Source organism: Heteronotia binoei, chromosome 11 (assembly GCF_032191835.1).
Source record: "Heteronotia binoei isolate CCM8104 ecotype False Entrance Well chromosome 11, APGP_CSIRO_Hbin_v1, whole genome shotgun sequence".
Lineage (NCBI taxonomy): Eukaryota > Metazoa > Chordata > Lepidosauria > Squamata > Gekkonidae > Heteronotia > Heteronotia binoei.
In genome coordinates this window covers 34,714,427-34,736,473 of record NC_083233.1, presented here as the reverse complement: position 1 = coordinate 34,736,473, position 22,047 = coordinate 34,714,427, and the positions used below count along the sequence as shown (strand labels likewise).

Sequence of the window (22,047 nt, the reverse complement as noted above, 5' to 3'; positions counted from 1 at the left end):
AGAACTTTACATTTATCCCTGTTAAAATTTGTTTTATTGATTTTAGCCCAGTTTGCCAGCCTGTCAAGGTCATCCTATATCCTGTTTCTGTCTTCTGTGTTTGCAGCCCCTCCCAATTTAGTATAATCTGCAAATTTAATAAGCATTCCCTCTATTCCTTCATCCAAATCATTGATAAAGATGTTGAACAAAACAGGTCCCAGGACAGATCCTTGAGGTATTCCACTTGTCACTCCTCTCCAAGAGGATAAGGAACCATTCACAAGCACTTCTTTGGGTGTGATCTCAACCCGTTACAGATCCACCTAATGGTAACAGGATCCAAACCACATTTTACCAACTTGTCAACTAGGATAGTATGTGGAACTTTATCAAAAACCTTTATCAAAAGTCATCCTTCTGAGGTCAGTAAAATGAGTACCTAGCTTGCTGGGGGGAAAGTGTAGATGGCTGGGGAAGGCAATGGCAAACCACCCCGTAAAAAGTCTGCCGTGAAAAGATTGTGAAAGCAACGTCATCCCAGAAACGACTGGAAATGACTGGTGCTTGCACAGGGTGCCTTTCCTTTTCCTACACTCATTTGGCATCAACTGTTCAAGGCAGTCAGTTCTGAAATCTGCAGAGCTCTTCCACCAAGATTAATGTAATGTTCTGGTTTTAATACTTCCTACTTACCACGATACAATTGGCCACTGTCTATTTTATACTTTTGTGCACACACACATGTAAATGGATTTGTAATATGATTGAAGGTCAGGTCACAAGTAACTTGTTTGTGGACAAGTTTCAAGAACAGAAGTGTAAATACTGTTTTATCAGATGAACCAAATATATCACAAAATAGCCTGCAAGCTTTTGAGTTCTCTAGAATTCTCCATTAAGCTGGATGTTTGGTACAAAAAAAGGGGGGTTGGGTTTGAAGACACAGTGACAAAGTCTGCAATTGTAGTCCTAAAGTAGCAAAGAGGCCACGCTGCAAGCAAAACTGAATTAGATCAATTGGTGCTGGGTACCAAACAAGTTTTCCGATTGCAGGAACAGAAGAAAAAACAGTGGCATTTTCCCTTGCTTAAAAGCAAAGGCAGCAGTTTAGGCAAATGTCTCACCAGCAATGAGACACAGGCTGACGGTGCTCTGAAGCCATAGTTCAAATATAGTGTATTAGCACTTTTGGTTGGAACTCAATTTGTACCAGGGCTCAAGCCATATTATTAATTTTTTTTTTTAAATGGCAGCCACTGGTGACTGACCCCTACTGGGAGCATGGAGGTCATTCAGAGGGGTGGCTGAGTGAAGCCTGCCCCTGCCTCCTGGTATTCCAAGGAAGTCTTTCATCGAACAAGTACTTGCCAGAGTTGACCTTGCTTAGTTTCCAAGATCTGATGAGATTGGGCTTGCATGGGCTATCCAGATCAGGGTTCATTACTGAAGCTCTAATAGTTTTTTTGGTGGGGCACAAACCTTCACTCACAAGGATTATGGGATAGAGGAGCAGCACCCATTTTGAAAATCAAACCCTGCTTGTTGTAAGAAAGTAGGGTCGCCAGCTCTGGGTTGAGAACTACCTGGAGATTTTGGGGGTGGAGCCTAAGGACAGGGTTTGGGGAGAGCAGTCAGATGTAATGCCATAGAGTCCACCTTCCAAAGCAGCTGTTTTTGCCAGGTGAACTGATCTGTCACCTAGAAATCAGTTGTAATAGTAGATCTGCAGCCACTACCTGGAGTTTGGCAACCCTTTGAGAAAGCAAATTTGGCTAGGAGTCTAAATGGGTATATTTGTCAGCCTAACACAGCAACCTGCTGGAATTTTACTATTAGATGGAAAAGCCCCAAAACTCAGTGGCAGTATGTAAACTGTATGGAGGTTAAAAAACATGCTGAGAACAGGACTGGAGCTTCATGGAGCTTTAACTGGGCCCTTCACAGTTGTGTCGTACAGCAGTCACATAGATAGCACTTCTCCCAGTCTGCAGATCAAATGTGATCTGCCTCATTTGTTCATGGGACAAGGTGGATCTTACTAATACTGTTAACTATTTATGCATTACTCTTCTGCGTTCTAAGCTGCTTCTAGCTTTTACATCCTTACAGACAGGCCTGTAAATGTCAGCAATTTCTACTATCTTCACATTGCAAATGGAAGACTGAATTCATCTCTGAGTGGATTGGCCTCAAGCTACCTAAGCTGGTGTGACAGCCAGTGTGGTGTAGTGGTCAAGAGCAGCAGACTGTGTTTGAGTCCCTGCTTCTCCACATAAAGCCTGCTTGGTGACCTTAGGCCAGACACGGTTCTCTCAAAATTCTCAGCCCCACTTACCTCACAAGGTGCTTGTTATACTGACAGGAAGTGAAGGAGATTGTAAGCCATTTTGAGACTCCTTACAGTAGAAAAAAGTGGGGTACAAAAACCAGCTCTTCTTCTCATGATGAGTTCATGGCAGAGCTGACATTTGAAGCAATGACTTTGAAAGGCAGAGCTCCCCTGCTTAGCTACTGTGCTGCAGCAGCCCTGACATTAAAATATTACTACTACTGAAGAGCTGTCAAAAGGCATTAGATACGTAAATTTATAATTTTGACACACCCTTGTATTGCATTCTGTAGGAAAGATTTAGGACAATGACTTGTGTCAAAGTAATGCACAGGAGGTGCAGTGTGAATAACTGACTTCAATAGTGCACTAGCAGTCAGAGGCAATATACAAATTTAAATATACTACCAATTGGAACAGGAACATCAACTTAAAGGCACTCTGGACGCATCAAGAGGAAGATCGTATCAGAATGAAAACTGGAAACCACATGCACACTGGAACATGCCAGAAATAATTTAAGCAAGTTTTAAATGGTTTCTCTCAAGTTTTATTTAGTACAAAATAGCTGTGTTGTGTTAGCATAAAGGAGGAGCCACAACTCTTAGTAAAAGTTCTTCCTGGGTTGCAAGACGCTCTAATGCCTCAGGAAAGACAATGAACTGAAATGGAACATTTCCCCCTCTAGTACCAGGAAAAGCTGGAAATTACTACACAGCTAAATAAAGTTGCATCAGTATCTGGATATTACACAAGATATGAACAAAAAAATCCTTTCATTTCAGTGAAGATTTTATAGCTGTGATGGGGAAGGGGAAACAAAGCTTAGCTGCCTCCTGATCTAAAAATGCATTTCTGCTATCAGCTGCAAGCAGCTCCACAGACAAAACCTCTCTCAATGCTAGAACTACTTCCTCCCACCTTGGTTAGTTACAAATTCCACACAGCGCAGTGATAAAGGCATTAACACTTGAGCAATCCTGAGGGTTCAAGATGGCTGTATTTAAGTGCAAATACTGGTACATGGCTACTATTTCAAAGAGAGCATGGCATTGGGATACCCTTAGTCACATGACTTATTGGGGGGGGCAATTAAGCCTATTTCTAAGGAACTGGAAAGCTTTTTCCCCCCTTGCAGTTCACTGCCACAATCACCACCTCCTCCTCCCACCCGTGACAATGAACTGAGAGAATACAGTTTGAGTCTTGACTCTGCATTGAGGCTTTGAAACCAGAGACATCCAAAAGTACTGTCCCCCTTTCTCCTCCAAGGCACTTCTGGACAGCGCAGTTCATGCTCTTTGGCTGTTAACAGGTCGGTCCAAAAACCCACGACTCATCAGTCTTCCTCTTTCGCATTTATCATCTCACATTCCAGCTTTTTATCCACTGCTTTATCAGGTGACTTTGAAGAGCTCTCATCATACGCACATAAACGACTCCGACTTCGAGCCCCTGGCTGGTAGAGCTGCATGGCTGGGCGATCCTGAAACATTAACAATATATTATGTTGTGATGAAACTTTCTGCTCCATTTTAGGCTGGTTTACTGTATCTCAGCCTAACTGGGGTGGGGCGGAAGCAAGGACTGGACAGTCACTTGTGACCAATATTCTCTCTAAGCTGCAGTCTTGTGAGCAAAAATTATACTTTGTGAGCTACTGCATAAATTATTGTGCTCTGGGGTCATCTTTCCTGAGCTAAGACAAAAATGTGTGAGCTAGAGGCTAAAAATCTGTGAGCTAGCTCATGCTAACTCAGCTTAGAGGGAACACTGCTTGTGACTCACCCTGAACTTTTCAGAGAAAGAACAGGATTTTAAAAAAAAACTGTGTAAATGAGAAGCAACAGGTAAGACCGTGATCTGTAGAGCTGTTGAACTGAGGACAGCAAAGAAACTATAGATGACTCTTTTAAAGCACAGCCAGGTATTCCAGCATAAACTGCAGTGTGCAGGGTCTAAACAAACATTCTGGCAACTCAAGTGTCAATCCAGATGTTTAGTTGTTACATAATAATGACAACTTTTAATTTAAAATACATTTGCCTGAAAAGGGACGTTAACTACAATTGTGTCCATCTTTAGCTAGAAATAAACTGCATTATAAAACATTTAGACCTTAACAGGATATTAATACAGATGAATTTGTGGCAGTTCATCGAACCCTTCCCCCCTAAGCAGTTTATCACAAAAGCTAAGTGCACAACATGGCAAAGAGTGAAAACAGATCACAGAATCAGTACCTTGTTTCTAATGCGATCCCTCTTAGCCAAATCTTCTTTTTTATCCTCTTTGGTTACTTTCTCGGGTTTCTCCATATTGCCTAGATAGTCAGGCAGTTCAGACCGCTTTCCTTTCTCTCGCAAAGAGTCTCTTTCCTTTTTCATATCTTCCTCTTTTCTTCTGAAAACCTTCTCTTTCTCAAAGCGTTCTTTCTGCCTCCTCCGTTCATCTTCCTGGCGCCTAAGCTTGTCCCTCTCACGCTGGATTCTCTCATACTCTCTGTCCCGGTCATACTCTCGCTCTCTTTCTCTGTAATCTTTGCCACAATCATCTTCCAATCTGCGTGAAGAAAGACATTTGAAAATTCAATTAAGGTGAAACAAGAAAGCATCGGCTCAGATAACTAAACATTATGACAACTCCAGGCAAAATTTAGGTATTAGTTCAAGTTGCAGTACCGAAAGCCACAAGACAAAACTGTCCCTTGTAATTTAGACAAGATAAATTACAGACCAGTCTGACAGATTTAAGATTTCTCAGGACTGTTCTACACATTACACAACAACAAACCCAAGTTTGCTATTATATGTACATTCAATAGGGAGTGATGAGCCAGTCCCACCATCTTGATGAATGTACGCATATGGTACACATAGTTCAAAGACCTGCTTCTTACAGTCACTGTGAAGAGGCCCTAATTTAGTTACATCATTCACTATCTGCTTGGAGACATTTGTAAACTGCTTGAAAGACCAAATGGTGAACTGTTCTGTGATTTGCCAGAGATTATGTGTTTACCCTCCGCAGTTGTTTTGGACAGCTAGCAGATTTTAATTCAAGAGCAGTTCCTGGATAAGACAACCTAATTAACCAGCATATTCTATTAAACAAGGATACGTACTGAGAAGAGAACACTAACTTTTTGGCCTTCTCCTCTTTAACCTCCCCTTCGGAGCGCTTGGCTGGTGCACTGCTGATTGCACTGGCAGCCTTTTCCTCCCTCAGACTCTCTTTCTCCAGTTTCTTGGCCTTTTCCTTTTTTTCAAAGTCTCTTTCATCTTTTTCTGGCTTCTTAAGTAGCTAGGAAGAGAACAAATTTAGTTTTTTTCCTTACTAAATTAATTCTAGCGCTAACCTGTGCTAAGGGGACAGTCTTTCATTACAAGGAGGGGCCTATTATATAATACAAGAGCAGGGGATATCACCAGAACTAGTTATTTCTATTATTCATGGCAGCTGGGAACTTACCTGTGTTTTGCATGAATTTATTCTATTTTCTCTATACTCTTAACAAATTGCTAGTGAAATAAAGATGATCTAGTCGCTCCCGATTATAATGTTAGTGACATGTTCTGTTTGCTTTTGCAGTGCCAACAACATACATTGCACTTTTGAGAGCAGCAAATTATCAGCAAGTGCAAAAGTCAAATCTCCACTCACGGGAGTCTGCAACCTAGATTTCAACCAGTGGAAGAGACAACTTAAGAGAGGGCAGGAAAACAAGGGATGAATGTGAGCAAATGCAGACACTGAAAGCTTTGTGGTGGGGGGGAGTGGGAGAGAAGAAGTGCAATTCTATGTTGATTGACTCCATTCTTAAGCTCATTGATTTCAGTCAGCTTAGCTTGGAGTAACTGCACAGGATTGCACTGGAAGTCATTTCACTCTGTGCACCTGAAGTACTGGCTTCAACCAGGCTATATACTGAGAAGACAGTAACATGGACTCTCCATGTTAGGACATAAACCAAAGCTACTCAACAGCATAACTATGGTTTTATTACAGAGCAGTCAATCTGTAGGCTCCCTCAGAATTTATTCTCAAGAAAACATCCACAGGATGGCAATTATAAAGGACTGTATTTATACATATGAAACAATGGCATGCAAATACTACCAGGCCACATTCAAGGTACACATTTGTCTTGTCATAACATTTTACATATGTGTGCATGCAGGCACTGTTTATCCTCCAGGAATAAAACGATACCTTAATCTTTGGTTCATCTTTGGATCTGTCCCTTTCCTTCTCTGGACATCTCTCCACCTTCTTTGTTTTTTCAGCTTCTTTCCTTTTCCTCCTTTCTTCTTCTTTCCATTTCCTCCTCTCTTCTTCCCTTTGCCTTTTTCTCTCTAGTTCTCGCCTCCTCCTCTCCTCTCGTTTTTCTTCTCTCAGCCTCTGGAAGGAAAAAATGAAATGAGAGCAAAAACCCTTCCAGGCTCTGAGTTAAGAAAGTGCACGTGTGCATCCCCCCCCCCGCCCCCGCACCTGACTGTTCAAGTGAACTGAATACACAATTATGGTTAATTTTTTAAAAGGGCAAATATACTTCTAGAAAAAGTTACTAACCCACAAAAATACTGAATGAAATGTCTAATGGCACTGTATTTACCCCAGCCTTCAATACTGAAAGTGAGCGGCCAGAGTTATTAAAACGAGGAAAGGGGTGATCTTCTAACCCAACAAAGTGGAAAATATCTATAAGCCTACAACAAGATTAGAAAAGTCCAGCACTTTCTCTTCCAATTATTTGTAGAAGTTTTAATGCAGCTTACACATATACAGAATAGAGTAGGGGAATCTCTCTCTCTAGCTCTGGAAGAATACTCACCTGCTTGTTCTTCAAGAAGTTCAACAGAGGAGTGGTCTTTTTTGCTACGCATTGAAAAGAGAGAAAATGTTATTGCCACTCTAACTATAAAAATTAGATTAAGATCTCCCAACACAAAAGTAAACCACAGATCTATCCTACTAGTCTGCACAGTTAATTCAGGAGAAAGTCACATTAGATTCAGACGGACTAATTTCCTGGGGCATATTTCAGAAAGCTCCTTTAATGGGGGCTCAGATATTTTGTTCTGAGAACCAGATTACCTTGCCTGAGAAAATCTATTTGGGGCTTATTACAATCGCTGGTTACAACTCTTTTTTTTGTTGTATCTACTTTCAGGTACTGCAGTTGTGAACTGATTACATCCAGGGCTGTCAATGTACAGTTCAGTATATAAAGAGTCTGCCTACTATACCACAGCTGGTAATATTGATAGGTCATTTAATGAAACTAGAACAACAGAAGTAAACTAGTAGAGACAGAGCTTTACAGCACTTATTATTTCTGAAAGAAATGTGCTCATAGACAAACAGACCAGCATGCTTCCTTCAAAAATAACCATTAGGTAACTTCCCACGTACATTAGAGGATGGTATGGAAACAGATAAAATTTTCAAAAGCAGTTTGTAATGTAATGCTAGAAAGAATCCCACTGAATGTACTTAAACCTTCCACTCTTGTCATTTTTATCTGCAAAGGACGCTGTTGCAGGTAACATATGCAGAAACCACAATCACCTAATAATATTAAAATACTTTCAGAAAGAATGCTATCTGATGTAGGTGACAAGCATCATGACCCATTCCTGTTGAAGGCAGCCTGTTTGTTTCCAGATACAATTCAAAGTGCTGACTTTAATCTTGAAATACCTAGACAGCCTGGAATCAAGGTGTCTGAAGAATCAACTTCTTCAACACAAATCCATCCAATAGTTAAAAAGGGCCTAATCGCCATACAACCATCTTCAAAAACTATGGCAGCTCACCTTGGGAACTCTTTCCCCAAATATGATTACTAAATTTTAACCAATTCTCTCTCAGGCATTTGTGTTTTGATACCAAAGGCAAGTAGTTGCTTTAGTCCAGTGATCCTCAACCTTTTTAGCACCAGGGACCAGGTTTGTGGAAGACAATTTTTCCACAGACCAGTTGGGGTGGGGGTGCTGGGTTTTTGCTGCCCCAGGCTGTCCCCAAGTCCACACCCCATCCCTGCCCCTCCCTGGGGTCTTTTAAATAAGGGGTAGGTGAAGGTCTCTGCCTCACTCTGTGGCCCGGTTGCTAACAGGACACAGACCCAGACCGGTTCACTGCCTGGGGTTTGAGGACCCCTGCTTTAGTCTATTTTAACCTTTTCAGTGACTTGGATTTTTGTTCTACTTTTTCTAATTTTATTTATTTAGCTCTAAGAAAATACAGTTATATGATGGGATTTAATATTGTGGCCTCTGTTGAGATTTGATGCTGTGGATTTGTTTTATATTGTGATACCGGTATTGTTTTTAAACTTTTGTAAACTACCTCACAAGCTTTTGGCTGAGTGTGGGGGTACTCTTTTTACATAAATACAATTTTCAAATCCAGGTTATTTCCTATTTAAGTGGATATGTGCGTGTGTGTGTATACACATACATAATATATACGTATCTGTCTGTCTGTCTGTCTATCTCCCTCCTAAGTATTTCCTGCTGAATGCACATACACAGGGAGCAAACTTGCAACAATCAAGAAATCTGTTGATGCTACATTCTAGCTGCTTGTTCTGCCCTGAATATCTGTCTACCTTTTCATGCAGGTAAGGGTGCATTTAACTCCACTTACACACTAAGTACAGCTAGAATGAAGGAGCAAGGAGTTTAGACTAAAGCAGCACCATGACAAAGATGTACAATGTTTAATACATTTTCTTCCTGTCAAAATGAAAGCAATCACTCAGAAGATATGATCTTTGAAAAAGCAGCAGAGATAACAATATATTGTTTTTTAAAAAATGTACACAAAAACATACCAAATATTCTCAAGGAAGCATACTTGGAATCATAGTGGTAAAATTCTTTTTGTACCTATCAGTTCTTTGTTTCTTGCCTCTATTTCTTCCAGTAGAGTCTCAGGAGTGGATGTTAGCTTTTCATCATCAGCACTGTAGGTCTCTAAGAATTTCTTATACTCTGGATCTGATGAGGAAGAAAAAGTGTACACATCATAAACACATACTTTTGCACGTCGTTCAGCAAAACACAACCCCTCCCCCAAGTTAATAGTCCTAGCAGCAATGTCAGATGATTATCTACCCAAGACAGCTTTCCTTCAAATGACTATTTTTAGATACTATTAAGAATGCAGGTCTGAAGCTTGCATTGCAACAAGCCCTAAAACTAAATGCATATTAACTCTGAAATGCATCAGATTAATTGGAAGGCAAGCAATGTAATAAAAAAACAAGCACATCCCACATTTTAATTGTACTTTGGGTAATTACTGTGACTAAAATCATGAAAATAACCTTAAGAAGCTGTTGCTTCTGTACTGTGTCTGCCTCATAAGATCAGAAAGCTTATGACCAAAAAGAAAAAGTATGCATGATATGGCAGTATGGTCTGAAGTTGTCAGGTGATACATTATACATACAAATTTTAATCATCTTTTCTATTATTACAGCTGCCATGTCCATTCACAAAGTCCACCAATACACTGTAATGACAAACAATAAGCAACAATTGTCACTAACCATCTTCAATGGTCCCAGCTTTGGCATCCTTTTTCTTACTCTTCTTTTTGGCAGCTTTCTGAAATGGTGCAAATTCCACTATGGCAGGATACTCCAGACCTATTCATACATTGAAAAAATTTCTTAATATCATAATTGGTTTTAAAGACAAGGAAACCCACTCCCCACCCCCAATTTATAAAATGTGTTCAAGGACCAGTTTCATACAACACACTGCTTACCCACACGAGCAGGCCAGATTCTACTGCGTATCAGTTCTGCTCATACAGGCAAGAAATGTGTCCTGTGAATTGCCCATGAAACTATGACACAGCAGATTATGTATTTTTTTTCAAATGGGAAAATTATTATAATGAATTGACGAACATGGATTAACTGTTGAAGTTAAGTGAACAAGAGCTTCTTGAACAACAGAGACTACCGTAGCACTACTTTATAAAAATAAATTTGGTTATATGAAGAATGGTAAAGAAAAGAATACAAGAAGAATGATCCTGTAGTGCTGGCTCAACTGCTGCTGTTCAAGTGGAGGATGCTGAAGCAGCATCCTATGATATGCTATTGGAGTCCTGCATGCATGCCACTGCAATTTAGTTCTGTATCAGAAATTTTCAATGCATCTTAATGTTTACTGAAAAATTCTGGGGCCCCTAAGACAGCCCTTCTGGATCTTGAGCAAGAGGGCTGGCACTAGTTCTGTTCCTTCACCACACCCACAACCAAACAAACACAATTTTTTACAGATCTTGCATTAGTGGCTCCCAAGCTAGAACCTTTAGGATGGGTTCAGGTCGTCACAGCTTCAGAACTGCAGAAGGAGAGGATCACCTGCCCTGAATGTCCTGACATACTTACTTACTGACTGATGCTAATAGGACTTACATTTAGGAAAATACATAAGGGCTATTGCGGCAGCTAGGCGGAAATACTAAACTAACCTGCAAATAAATTTCATTGAAACTCAGTGGGACTTACTGACAAGTTAGCTCGCACAGACTGTAAATTATGTTTGGCAATCTTGGTTAAAAGACATGGGTGCTTCCAAAATTGCAGTCATTACTTCTCAATTAATATATGTCTAGATATAAATAGATTAAAGATATGATAGACAGAACCAAGTTTTAGGCTTACTTGCCTTTGTGATCAACAAAAACATAACCATCAAAGCGATCCCTGAATAGAACTATGTCTTCTTGGTTTTTAAAGTTGATGTATGCTCTGGAAAACATGTGTGGATACAAACTGCAGAAGGACAAAAAATGGCAATGTATAAGGAAACGTTGCTGAGTGATGATCGTATATATACACAACACAGACGGGTGTAAAACTGAAAGACATTCATGACATGCCATTGCTACATGCAGCACAACCAAGGGACCTAAGTTCCTTTTACCTTGAATCATTAGCGAAGAATTCAAAGTAGTCATGTTCAGGCAAAGGCTGGAGATGTTCTTCAAGCTGTTCCTTGGTCAGACTGGGAGGCAGGCGTCGAATCACTACCTTAAAGGGGAGGAAAAGTTTCATTTTTTACAAATGTCTTTCCAGGTATACTCTACAAACTTCTTTTTCTGACATTTTATTACTTCTCAAAACAAGTTATAGATCTTTTAAGGGAATCCCCCATGTATAAGCTTAAATCCAGTGATGCACAAGTGTTAACATAAACTTTGAGAAGTTCTGTCTAAGCAAGATCTTGTGCAACACCTAGTGCTTTTCTCCCTATATATTCTAGTGCCTGGAAATAGGCTACACCAAAATCTTGCACAAGTGGGAAAATAGTAAGTCTTGCTTAGTGCTACCAGGTACCACTGTCTTTTTCTTGCATTTCCACTTGCAGTAAGAGCTTTAGCGCAAACTACAGTTTGGTGATGGATCCAACCCATGGTCAGTTGGTTACAGATTCATTTACAAATGTTATTCATAGGAGCCTAATGCTTTTTCAGCATCTAATGTACTTTTGTAAGTGCATATTTAATGTTCCTGTTGCATAAATACCATTCGCATTCAGTGGTCCTTTCTATCAGATAAGGTGTTTCCCTTCAATAATACTAAAACTAAATATCTAAAATCTTTACACCAGTTAGTTGACAATACCCAAAATCACCTTTGAAAAAGTTAGCAAGACATATTTTTGTTGCTAGTAATACAAACTAAAACTAAAAAAGGTAAAGGTAGTCCCTGCGCAAGCACCGAGATGTTACCGACCCATGGGGTGACGTCACATCACAATGTGTTCTTGGTAGACTTTTTAATGGGGAGGTTTGCCATTGCCCCGTGAGCCCCGTGGCGCAGAGTGTTAAAGCTGCAGTACGGCAGTCCTAAGCTCTGCTCACGAGTCCGATCCCCGGCGGAAGCTGGGTTTTCAAGTAGCCAGTTCGAGGTTGACTCAGCCTTCCAAGGTCGGTCAAATGAGTACCCAGCTTGCTGGGGGGAAAGTATAGATGACTGGGGAAGGCAATGGCAAACCACTCCGTAAAAAGTCTGCCATGAAAAGGTGAAAGCAATGTCACCCCAGAGTCAGAAACGACTGGTGCTTGCACAGGGGACCTTTCCTTTCCTTGCCATTTCCTTTCCCAGTCATCTACACTTTACCCCCAGCAAGCTGGGTACTCATTTTACCAACCTTGGAAGGGTGGAAGGCTGAGTCAACATTGAGCCGGCTACCTGAACCCAGCTTCCGCCGGGATTTAACTCAGGTCGTAAGCAGAGCTTGGACTGAAGAACTGCAGCTTACCACTCTCTGCCACAGGGCTCATAAACTAAAATGACCATGCAGGGTTCTTTTAAAAAGGGACTAAATATTTACTAATCAAAATGTATGAATTTTGAGGTATGTATTAATTAAAATATATGTATTCTACCTTTCACTCCATTGTCAGAAGAAGACTGCAGATTTATACCCAACCCTTCCCTCTGAATCAGAGAGGCTTACAATCTCCTATATCTTCTCCCCCTGCAACAGACAGGTGGGGCTGAGAGGGCTCTCACAGCAGCTGCCCTTTCAAGGACAACTGCAAGTGGAAAAGTGGGGAATCAAACCCAGTTCTCTTAGATAAGAGTCCGCACACTTAACCACTACACCAAACTGGCTCTCAAACCAACATACAAAAGTGTGTGCCGAAGAACAGAAACAGCACAACTAAAACAGAAAGATCAGCTAAGATACATACCAAGCATCACTATTACAATGCCTCTTCCCCAGAAACTGGGGGGGATATCAATCCCCACCAAATATACTGTTGACCAATATTGCTTTACATACTTTAATGGGGAAGGGTATCTTCCTGAACACTTCTGGGAAGCTGATTCAAATAGATGGTGTGACAACCAAAAATCAAATCATTGAGCTGCTATTGATCTAATATATTTGAATTCTGGAACAATCAGAAGGAATTACTGAGAGGATTAAAATTGGTACAGGTTCTTGGTGGCAACTTCTAACTTTTTAGAAATCTATAGTGCTACCAAAAGCACACCACAGGTGGAAATTAAGAACTTAAATGTGGGTAGAAAACTTTCTCAGACCATATTCTCCCAACTAAAACACACTGATGATAGACTGAGAATGATCATTTATAAATGGTTTTGTACAACAACTAGAAAGCAGATATACACAAAAGGGCTCTATGATTGTATTTTGTTATTACAGAGCCCAGTGTGTGCCACTTTAGTACCTTGCAGTAGTGACCACCAAAGGCAAAGACAGCTCATTTGTGACCTCACCTCTCCAAAAGCCTAACAGAGGAAAGGGGCACAACTTGAGGCCGGTATACAAAGTCAACAAAATCAATCAAAATTTGACTTTGATCACACAACTTCAAGCTTACTAACGATGCCAATAGGGAGTTTATATGTCCTCAATGTAGTACACACAGTTCTACTGGAAAACAGATCCAAGTGGGCAGCCATGTTGGTCTGAAGTAGAACAAATCAGGAGTCAAGGTGCACCTTTAAGACCAATGAAATTTTATTTAGAATGTAAGCTTTTGTGTGCTAGAAGGTCTGATGAAGTGTGCTTCTAGCACACAAACGCTTACATTCTGAATAAAACTTTGTTGGTCTTAAAGGTACAACTTGACTCCTGATTTGTTCTAGTGAAAAACAGCCATGCCAGGGAAAGGGGTTCATCCTACCTTTCCTACTTGGTGTGCTGGTTGCTAACACACAATTCGTCAAAAATGGAAACATATTTTAACTCACCCTGAAAGAGTAATGTCAAGGGACAGCTCCAGCAGCTGCCTGTAAGCTAGATCAACAAAATCAGATGCTTAAGGCAGGGAAAAATTTAATATATTGTCCACCGTTTTCCTGCACGTGGAAAACTACCTTGTTAGGCTTGGCCTAGCATTCTCCTTGCTATCTTTCTACATGCAACTAGTCAAATATGAAAACCCACCATTCCAGGGCAGCTAAAAACAATACAGTTCAGGAAAAGCTCCACATTATAGCACAGGAGTGGCCAAACTGGCTCGGGAGCCACATGTGTCTCTTGAAGCCCCCACAGCCTGGTCGGCTGGCTTGTAGAAGGCATTTCTCTCTTTAAATCACTATATTTAACGTTAAAGTTGCTTTCTTTCCTCTTTTCCCTCCCCTCTCCCAATCTATTTTCCTTCCTTCCTTCCTTGTCTTGGAATTCTCAAGCATCTGAAACGCTTGTCTTGTGGCTCCCAGACCTCTGACATTTATTCTGTATGGCCTTTATATTAAGCAAGTGTGGCCACCCCTGTTTTAGCAACTGAATGTACGGAAGGCGCCACAGGAATTCGTATGCTTGTCTACTCTCCCGCCAACAGCAACAAAAATCCTCAGAGCCAGAAAACTTGCACGTCGAGGAGATGAGTCCATCTTGACGTGCTAGTTTTCTACAGACATAGAAACAGTCTAACTACAACGCAGCCCGGATAAGCAGAGTCCACTGAACAGCTCCACCGCCCGACTGCATCCACCTGGGGCAGCCCCTCTGAGCGCAGGCAGGACCGCACCTTGCTGAGCGTCTCTTTCTTTTCTTTAGGCCGCTCGAGCTTATCAGGCTCACCGCCCCCTTTGGCGTCCGCTCCGGCCATGGCAACTCCTAGCCCCGTCGGGGTGAGAGGCCCGCCTCGCTTCTCCTTCGGCCTGGCATTCTCCTTATCCTCCTTCATCGCAGAACAAACCGGCCTTCGTCCTCCGTCCGCCTCAGCTCTGACTGGGGCACGCATTGGCCATCCCTCCTCTCGCGCGAGTAGCGAAAAAAGAGCCGCCCCCAAAGCAACACCTCCTCCAGCGGCACAGGGACGCACCGCCACGCCAGGCCTCATTGTTGTCATGGAGATTCCTCTTCCCGACATACCCCGGGAGGGACTGCAGCTCCCAGCATGCTCCAGAGACCTCCTCGTTCCCGGCATGCCCTAGCCACTCACGGATCTAGCCGACTTGTTTTATTCGCTTCCCTGGTCTCAGCACCTACTGGATCCATAGCAAAACCGCCGACTACTACCGTAGTGCGCTACGCATTCTGGGAAAGGCCTGGCGGTCGGGGAGATATTTTCGCGCATGCGTAGTGATTACTGTGTGTGTTGAGGACAGAGAGAAAAAAGGTGGTCGCATTGGAGGAGTGCGCAGGTGCCGCTGCGATGTGGTATGAGATCCTGCCTTCCTTGACTATCATGTATGTGTGCTTGACTATCCCTGGGATCAGCACCTACTGGATCCAGAGATACACGAACGGAGGAAAGGTATGTCTGGCTAGTCGGCCGTGGTGAGATCTGGCGGCGAGAGAGCTCCCGTTTTACTCTCTAGCTGGGTCTTGCTTTTTCTCTGTTGCACACTTTTATCCCCTCCCTTCTCCAGTGAACTCAGGGCGGCGCTCCTTGTTCTCCTTTACCCCACATTATCGCCTCAACAATCCTGTGCGGGTTTTGAGTAGAGTTAGTAACCTTCCAGGTGTGGCCTGGACATCTCCCGGAATGACAGCTGATCTCCAGACGACAGAGATCAATTCGCCTGGAGAAAACGGCTGTTCTGAAGGGCAAATTCCGTGCCCTCTTACTCTGCTGAGGTCCTTCCCCTCCCCAAACCAGCCCTTTCCAGACTCCACCCCCAAATTTTCAGGTATTTCCCAACACACAGGTTTGAGAGAGAGTGTGATAGGCCCTGGCTTACCCACTGAGATTTTTGATGAAGTGAGGATTTGAACCTGGATCTCCCATAGAGATGCTAGCCTCCTCATGGAACCTGGGGACCCCCCAGAATTATAGCTGATCTGAAGACTACGGAGAGTTCCTCTTGAGACAATGGATGCTTTGGAGGGTGCACTCTAGGGCAGGGGTGGCCAAACTGTGGCTCGGGAGCCACATGTGGCACTTTTGCACATATTGTGTGACTCTCAAAGCACCCCCCCCCCTCCGTGCAGCTTGGTGAAGGCATTTGTCTCTTTAAATCACTTCGCCAAGCCACCTGGCAGCTTAGAGAATGCATTTAAAGTTGCTTTCTTTCCACCACTCTCTCCCCATATTCCTTCCTTCCTGCCTGCTCTCAAACATCTGACCTTTATTCTATGCGGTTCTTATGTTAAGCAAGTTTGGCCACCTCTGCTCTAGGGTATTGTACCACATTGAGGCCCCTGTCCTCCTTAGGCTCCCTCCCCAAATCTCCAAGAGTTTCCCAACCTGGATCTAGCAACTGTGCATTCCCCCAATACCCTGCCAGTGGCCAGGGGGGATCTGGCTGTTAACCATATTGCCCTCAAAAGAAGTTAGGGAATTAGTTTGGTGGGCAAAGATGACCACCTGAAGCAGGATCAAAACCTGTGTATACAGAAGTCAGTCTCCCAAGAATTTCTCTATTAATAAAGAAGCAATATTCTTTGGGTAAACTAAAGGAATATTTTATTAGGAAAATATAGTCATACAAGAATAATAATCCATTCATCAACCACACAGTGCCTAGGAAATAATAGAAATGAAAAAGGGTATAGGGGCAACATAAGGGTATAACACAAACAAGGTGATCCTTTACCTGTCAGTCTTCAGATAAAACATCCAATACTGGCAAAAAGGGGGAGCAAGACATGACTCGCGTATCTTACTATGGGGACCCAAAACTGATCAGGTTTTGGGGGTGGCCTATACAGCAAGGTAGGGGTACTGTAAGACGCACACCTGTGGAGCCATGGGTCAGACCTTTTAAAGATGACCATGTGCCCTCAGGCTGGGGAGGTCAGATGACCTGTGACACCAGGGTTAGGTGGTCTCTGACACTAGTACATGTGGTATATGACACCATAAAGGGAAGGTTTGGAAAGGTTTAATGGCGTTGATGGATTTAGCTCACCTAAATAATACTATCTTTAGGGCCGAATTGTTATCTAAAGTGACACCCAGAACTACACAAAAGTGAGAGTCTCTGTGTTGTTCACAAGTCCGAATGATCCACTCAGATTGTATGGCAGAGTCTTTGTGTGAAGTCTGGTTTTTGATGACTGATTGGATCAGTCCCAAGATAACATTGTCTATACAATAAAAGCATCCTAGTCACACCCTGTGTACGTGGGGCTCTCGCTTTGCTCTCATGGCATCCAGGTATACCGGAAGAAACCCAAAGACAGTGTATTGGGAATGATCCTTGGCATGGCTTCCTGTCAGGGAGAACGAAGTCAAAGCATAGCTGCTGGACAGCTCATGTTTGCAGTGTGATTCCACTTCCATCTCACAAGAACTGCATGGCTGCGATAACAGATTGAGCGTCCTTGTTATTGGGGTGTGCTTGGTTGGCTTGTATTTGGGGGGTGGCACTGCTGTGGGTTTAGACCCTTTGTCGGCCTAAACATGAACTGACTCCAAAGCAAAGAAATACCGTACTTTTGGGAACTTAGGATAAAGCAAGCAAGCTTCAAAAAGATGGAGTAGGGGTTTTTGGTAACCTTAATCTCCCAGTAGCTTGACACTAACCATCCACCATCTTGTCTCACGTTATAAATTTCTTTTTATCTCAAGATTTTTGTAGCCTTTCTATACCATGTATAAAGTGACTGACAGTAGCCTGCATTGAGGATTGATTAAAGTGACAATAAGGCTGGGTTCAGATCCTTTATGAAATTTACTAGGCGGCAAAAAAGTTAATCACTCAATTTCTAAACCTAAATTACCTCACAGGGTTGTTGTGATGCTGAAACCAAGGGAGAGGCAACTGATGTATACCATCATGAGCTCCTTTGAGGAAAAGTGCAATAGGAATTGAATAAATAAACGGCATAGATCTGTGTTTAGGTCTCTACTGAACTGCGCTAGATTAAGTGGATGTTGTTGGACTAGTCAAATAATTGGTAATTCAGGGACATAGAGGCCCATCCACACTATATCCAGCTCCATAACAGGTATATGTGGTAAAAATGTACCGGTAAGTGAAATCACAACAGTAAAAGCCATTTCAGAATTAACAACATTTGGACCAGGACCAACAGACTATTTGTAGTGCTCTTTCAATTACACATCATGGCTAGTTTTCTGTATGTTAAAATGGGGAAACATTTAGTGACAAAAACCCACACTAGCAGTCTGAAATGGGACAGAAACATTTTTAATCATCTCTGCTGAACTGTATCCCTACCTACAAATTTAATTGTGCCACATGTTAGATTGTAATGTTGTGTGGTTGCAGAAAAATCTTTGCACTTTAACCAGCATCACTTGTACTTAATTCCTCTTTCTGATGTCAGGTTTGCTTTGCATCTATATTTTTTTCCAGTTACATGCCATCTTTCTTTTTTTTCCTTTCCTTTATACTCTCTGATGTGTTTCTGTGCCCTTAGGAGAAGAGGATTGCTCGGAATGCCTATCAGTGGTACCTAATGGAGAGGGACAGGCGTGTTTCCGAAACTGATCGCTACTATGAATCAAAGGTGAGTTCTGAACAGATGTCTTGGTACAAAGTGGTTAGGGCAAAACTAGTACTGAAAGGTTGTTGTTATTTCAGTTTAATTAATTGCCCCATCCTAGCCACGGCCAGGCTCTGGGTGATGTACATCAGATAAAAATACATTCATCAGCAGTTAGCCTCTGCCTTGGTCCCTGAGTGACTTCTGGGCTAGGCTGCGCCCCTTGACATCTGTTAACAGCCACACATCTCAAGGAGAAACCAGAGTAGGATATGGCCTTCAGACAGAAAATAAAATCACTGATAACAATGCTGAGTGCTGGAGATCAAATAACAGTGCTGAGAGCTTGCCTGCCTGATGCTGCATCTAAGAAGTTCTGGAGGCAGATACTTCCACGCAGAAAGGGAGGTGATTTTTACTGATTCCTCTCCTCTCATGGCAGCCTCATATATAAACCCTCATGCTGTCCCTGGGAATCGGCCAACCAACCTAGGGGGGCATGTGTGGGGAACAGAAGACTGCATTGGGAGGGGGCAGCTAGGCAGGAAAATCACCCATCATGCAGTGCAACACTGCTTGCACTGCACATGATCACCACCTTTATATTGTCAGCAAAAATAAGCAGAAAAGTACCTTGGAAAGGGATTTGTTAACTCTTGGGTGGCATCAATGTTATATCTGGCAGAAGCCTTTAACATTGTTTAATTTTATATTTTTCAGGGCTTGGAGAATATTGACTAAACCCACGGCATGATAAATTCTACCAGAACCAACCTAATATGAATAAATATGTATTTGACAAAGTGTACCTCATATTGAGTATAGACTTGAGAATGGGGAAAGAGGGCATAAATGTCTTAGATCCCAAGGAATTTTATTTATTTTATTTTATTATTTTTATTTATTTAATTTATATCCTGCCTTCCCCGCCAAGGCCACAAATAAGTGGGTGTTGCCGGGATAGTTCTTCCCCTAGTGCCACCCTCTGTCCTCAACCCTGGAGAAAGGAGGAAAGCCACTGCAAGGCTAACCCCTGGATTCCAGCGCCGGTGAGGCGACAGGTAAGTAACTGATGATCAACTGTGTTGAACACTGCTGACAGGTCTAATAACATCAGCACCGCCGAGCCACCTCTATCCAGGTGTCTCTGGAGGTCATCTGTGAAGGCGACCAGTACTGTCTCTGCCCCATGACCTGGACGAAAACCGGATTGATGTGGGTTTAGCACAGAAGCGTCATCCAGAAAACTCTGAAGCTGCACTGCCACAGCCCTTTTAATAATCTTGCCTAAAAACGACAAGTTGGACACCGGCTGGTAGTTTGCCAGTTTGCCTCCTTAAGAGGCCGGGGAAAGATTCCCTCAAGAAGGGACTGGTTGACAATTTCCCTTAGGGGAGCTCGTAGCCCCTCACAGCCAGTTTTTATTAGCCAAGAGGGGCACGGGTCCAGCCTACAGGTAGTTGGGTGTACAGTAGAGAGTATTCTGTCAACTTCCTCCAGGCTGAGTGGAGTGAAAAAATCCAAAACTGGACTAGAAGATGTGCTCGGAGCCTCGAGTTCTGTTACTGTTTCTAAAGTGACTGGGAGGTCATAGCAGAGTGACAGGACTTTATTTGCGAAGAAGCTCGAAAAGGCCTCACTGTTATCGAATTCCCTAGCATTTGGTATACCCATCAGTAGGGTAGTTAGAGACCGAACTGTTCTAAATAATTGTGCTGGGCGCGAGTTCGCAGACGCGATCATGGCTGTAAAGTATACTTTCTTAGCGGCCTTGACCGCCATCTTATAGGTTCTCATAAATATCCTATAAGCTGCTTGTCACTTCGTCGCGGGCTTGTCGCCACTGCCTCTAGTTGTCTGAGCCTCCGTTTCATTTGCCGTAGCCCCCGTGTATACCAGGGCACCAACTTTGTATGGGGGCACAGAGGGAGCCTGGGAGTGATTTCATTGATGGCTGTGGTGAGCCTGTTTTGCCAGGTCTCCACTAGCTCATCTAGGGAATCGCCAGGGGACCAAGGATCCCAAAGAGCCATCTGAAACTGCATAGGATCCATTTGGCTCTGTGGGCGAGCAAAAATAATGCTTACCGCCCAAGCAGGGTTGGAGCGGGGCATTCAGATGAGCCTTCAGGGAGTAGTGGTCTGACTACGGCACTGCATCTGCAGTAATTCGGTCCACTGTCATTCCTGCCGCAAAGATCAAATCCAGGATGTGACCAGCTTGATGGGTGGGAGTTGTTACATATTTTGAGAGTCCTAGCACTGCCATGGATGACACCAGGTCCAACACCAATGTGGAGCCCACATAATCGGCATGGACATTGAAGTCTCCCAGGACCAGAAGTCTAGGGTGCTGCAACACCCAGCCTGCTATAGCCTCCACAAGGATTGGCAGGGCATTGGCTGGTGCAGAGGGCGGTCGGTACACCAGCCAAATAGCCAAACTCTCTTGCGCCTCAACCAACATGCCGGCACATTCAACACCGGTGATCTTTGGGGCCGGAAGTGCCCAGAAGGAGTAATCCTTCCGAATGAACAGCGCAACTCCCCCCCACATCCGCTGGTCCGTGATTGGTGGAGGACTGAGAACCCAGGAGGAGCTACTTGGGAGAGAGCAACTGTCTCCCCCTCTCGCACCCAGGTCTCAGTCACACAAGCCAGGTCTATATTCTGCTCCTGCAGGTATTCTCACAGGACAGAGGTCTTATTATTAATAGGCACAGCACCAATGACAGAGGCGGATGCTTTAACTTGGACCCACTGCTTGCAACTGTTGGGATGGGATGCAGGCTGGAAGGAGGTCGAGCATTCATGGATCTTGGCCTCCTTCCCTTACATAAATGCCTGTTCCCACCACTATACTTTCCCCTCCCCAGGAACACCGGGATCCCCAGCTCAGTCATCTCACATTAGTGGCCTTCGTAGGAGCTTCAGACGAATCAAGATGGAGCACTTAGTAACCACACTATTAAACCAATCGTTCAATACCTGGTATACTCCAATTTGGTAATATAATATTGCACTAGTTTCGTTTTTCCTATTTCCCACTAAGTCTGATTGGATTCCCAATTTATGTCTACCCACTAAATTAATATAACACCCTACCCAATGCTAATTTCTCCCTCTTAATTTAGTACTGTAATAAATTAATAAATTAAATCTAATTAATCAGCAGTTCAATCATTAATTTAGTGTCTAAAAATTCTCAACAGTTAAACAGAATGAATAAATACTAACCCATTAAATCAATTACTAAAACCCTCCCAGCAGCCAATTAATAAGTCAATCAGTACGAACAAAATCCAATTAATTTCAAATTAGCAAA

General features: G+C 42.8%; 2 protein-coding genes across 4 annotated transcripts; one reads left to right on the top strand and one right to left on the bottom strand.

The window, feature by feature from the left end:
• Positions 1-2,838: 2,838 nt before the first annotated feature.
• LOC132579687 (regulator of nonsense transcripts 3B-like) lies at positions 2,839-15,343 on the bottom strand. Of its 3 annotated transcripts, none has more exons than XM_060250217.1 (10): positions 14,852-15,343; positions 11,263-11,369; positions 11,005-11,111; positions 9,870-9,968; positions 9,205-9,315; positions 7,146-7,189; positions 6,524-6,712; positions 5,436-5,614; positions 4,555-4,873; positions 2,839-3,797 (listed from the first exon to the last, which is right to left on the bottom strand). In XM_060250217.1, the coding sequence occupies exons 1-10, from the start codon at positions 15,251-15,253 to the stop codon at positions 3,651-3,653; spliced, it is 1,704 nt and encodes a 567-aa protein (XP_060106200.1). In that variant the 5' UTR covers positions 15,254-15,343; the 3' UTR covers positions 2,839-3,650. The 3 variants fall into 3 exon arrangements, with proteins under 3 accessions (XP_060106200.1, XP_060106202.1, XP_060106201.1); XM_060250219.1 differs by having other exon boundaries at positions 5,454-5,614; XM_060250218.1 differs by having other exon boundaries at positions 5,436-5,605.
• LOC132579692 (NADH dehydrogenase [ubiquinone] 1 alpha subcomplex subunit 1-like) lies at positions 15,114-19,531 on the top strand. The gene is made up of 3 exons (XM_060250232.1): positions 15,114-15,583; positions 18,658-18,747; positions 19,444-19,531. The coding sequence occupies exons 1-3, from the start codon at positions 15,482-15,484 to the stop codon at positions 19,462-19,464; spliced, it is 213 nt and encodes a 70-aa protein (XP_060106215.1). The 5' UTR covers positions 15,114-15,481; the 3' UTR covers positions 19,465-19,531.
• Positions 19,532-22,047: the final 2,516 nt, after the last annotated feature.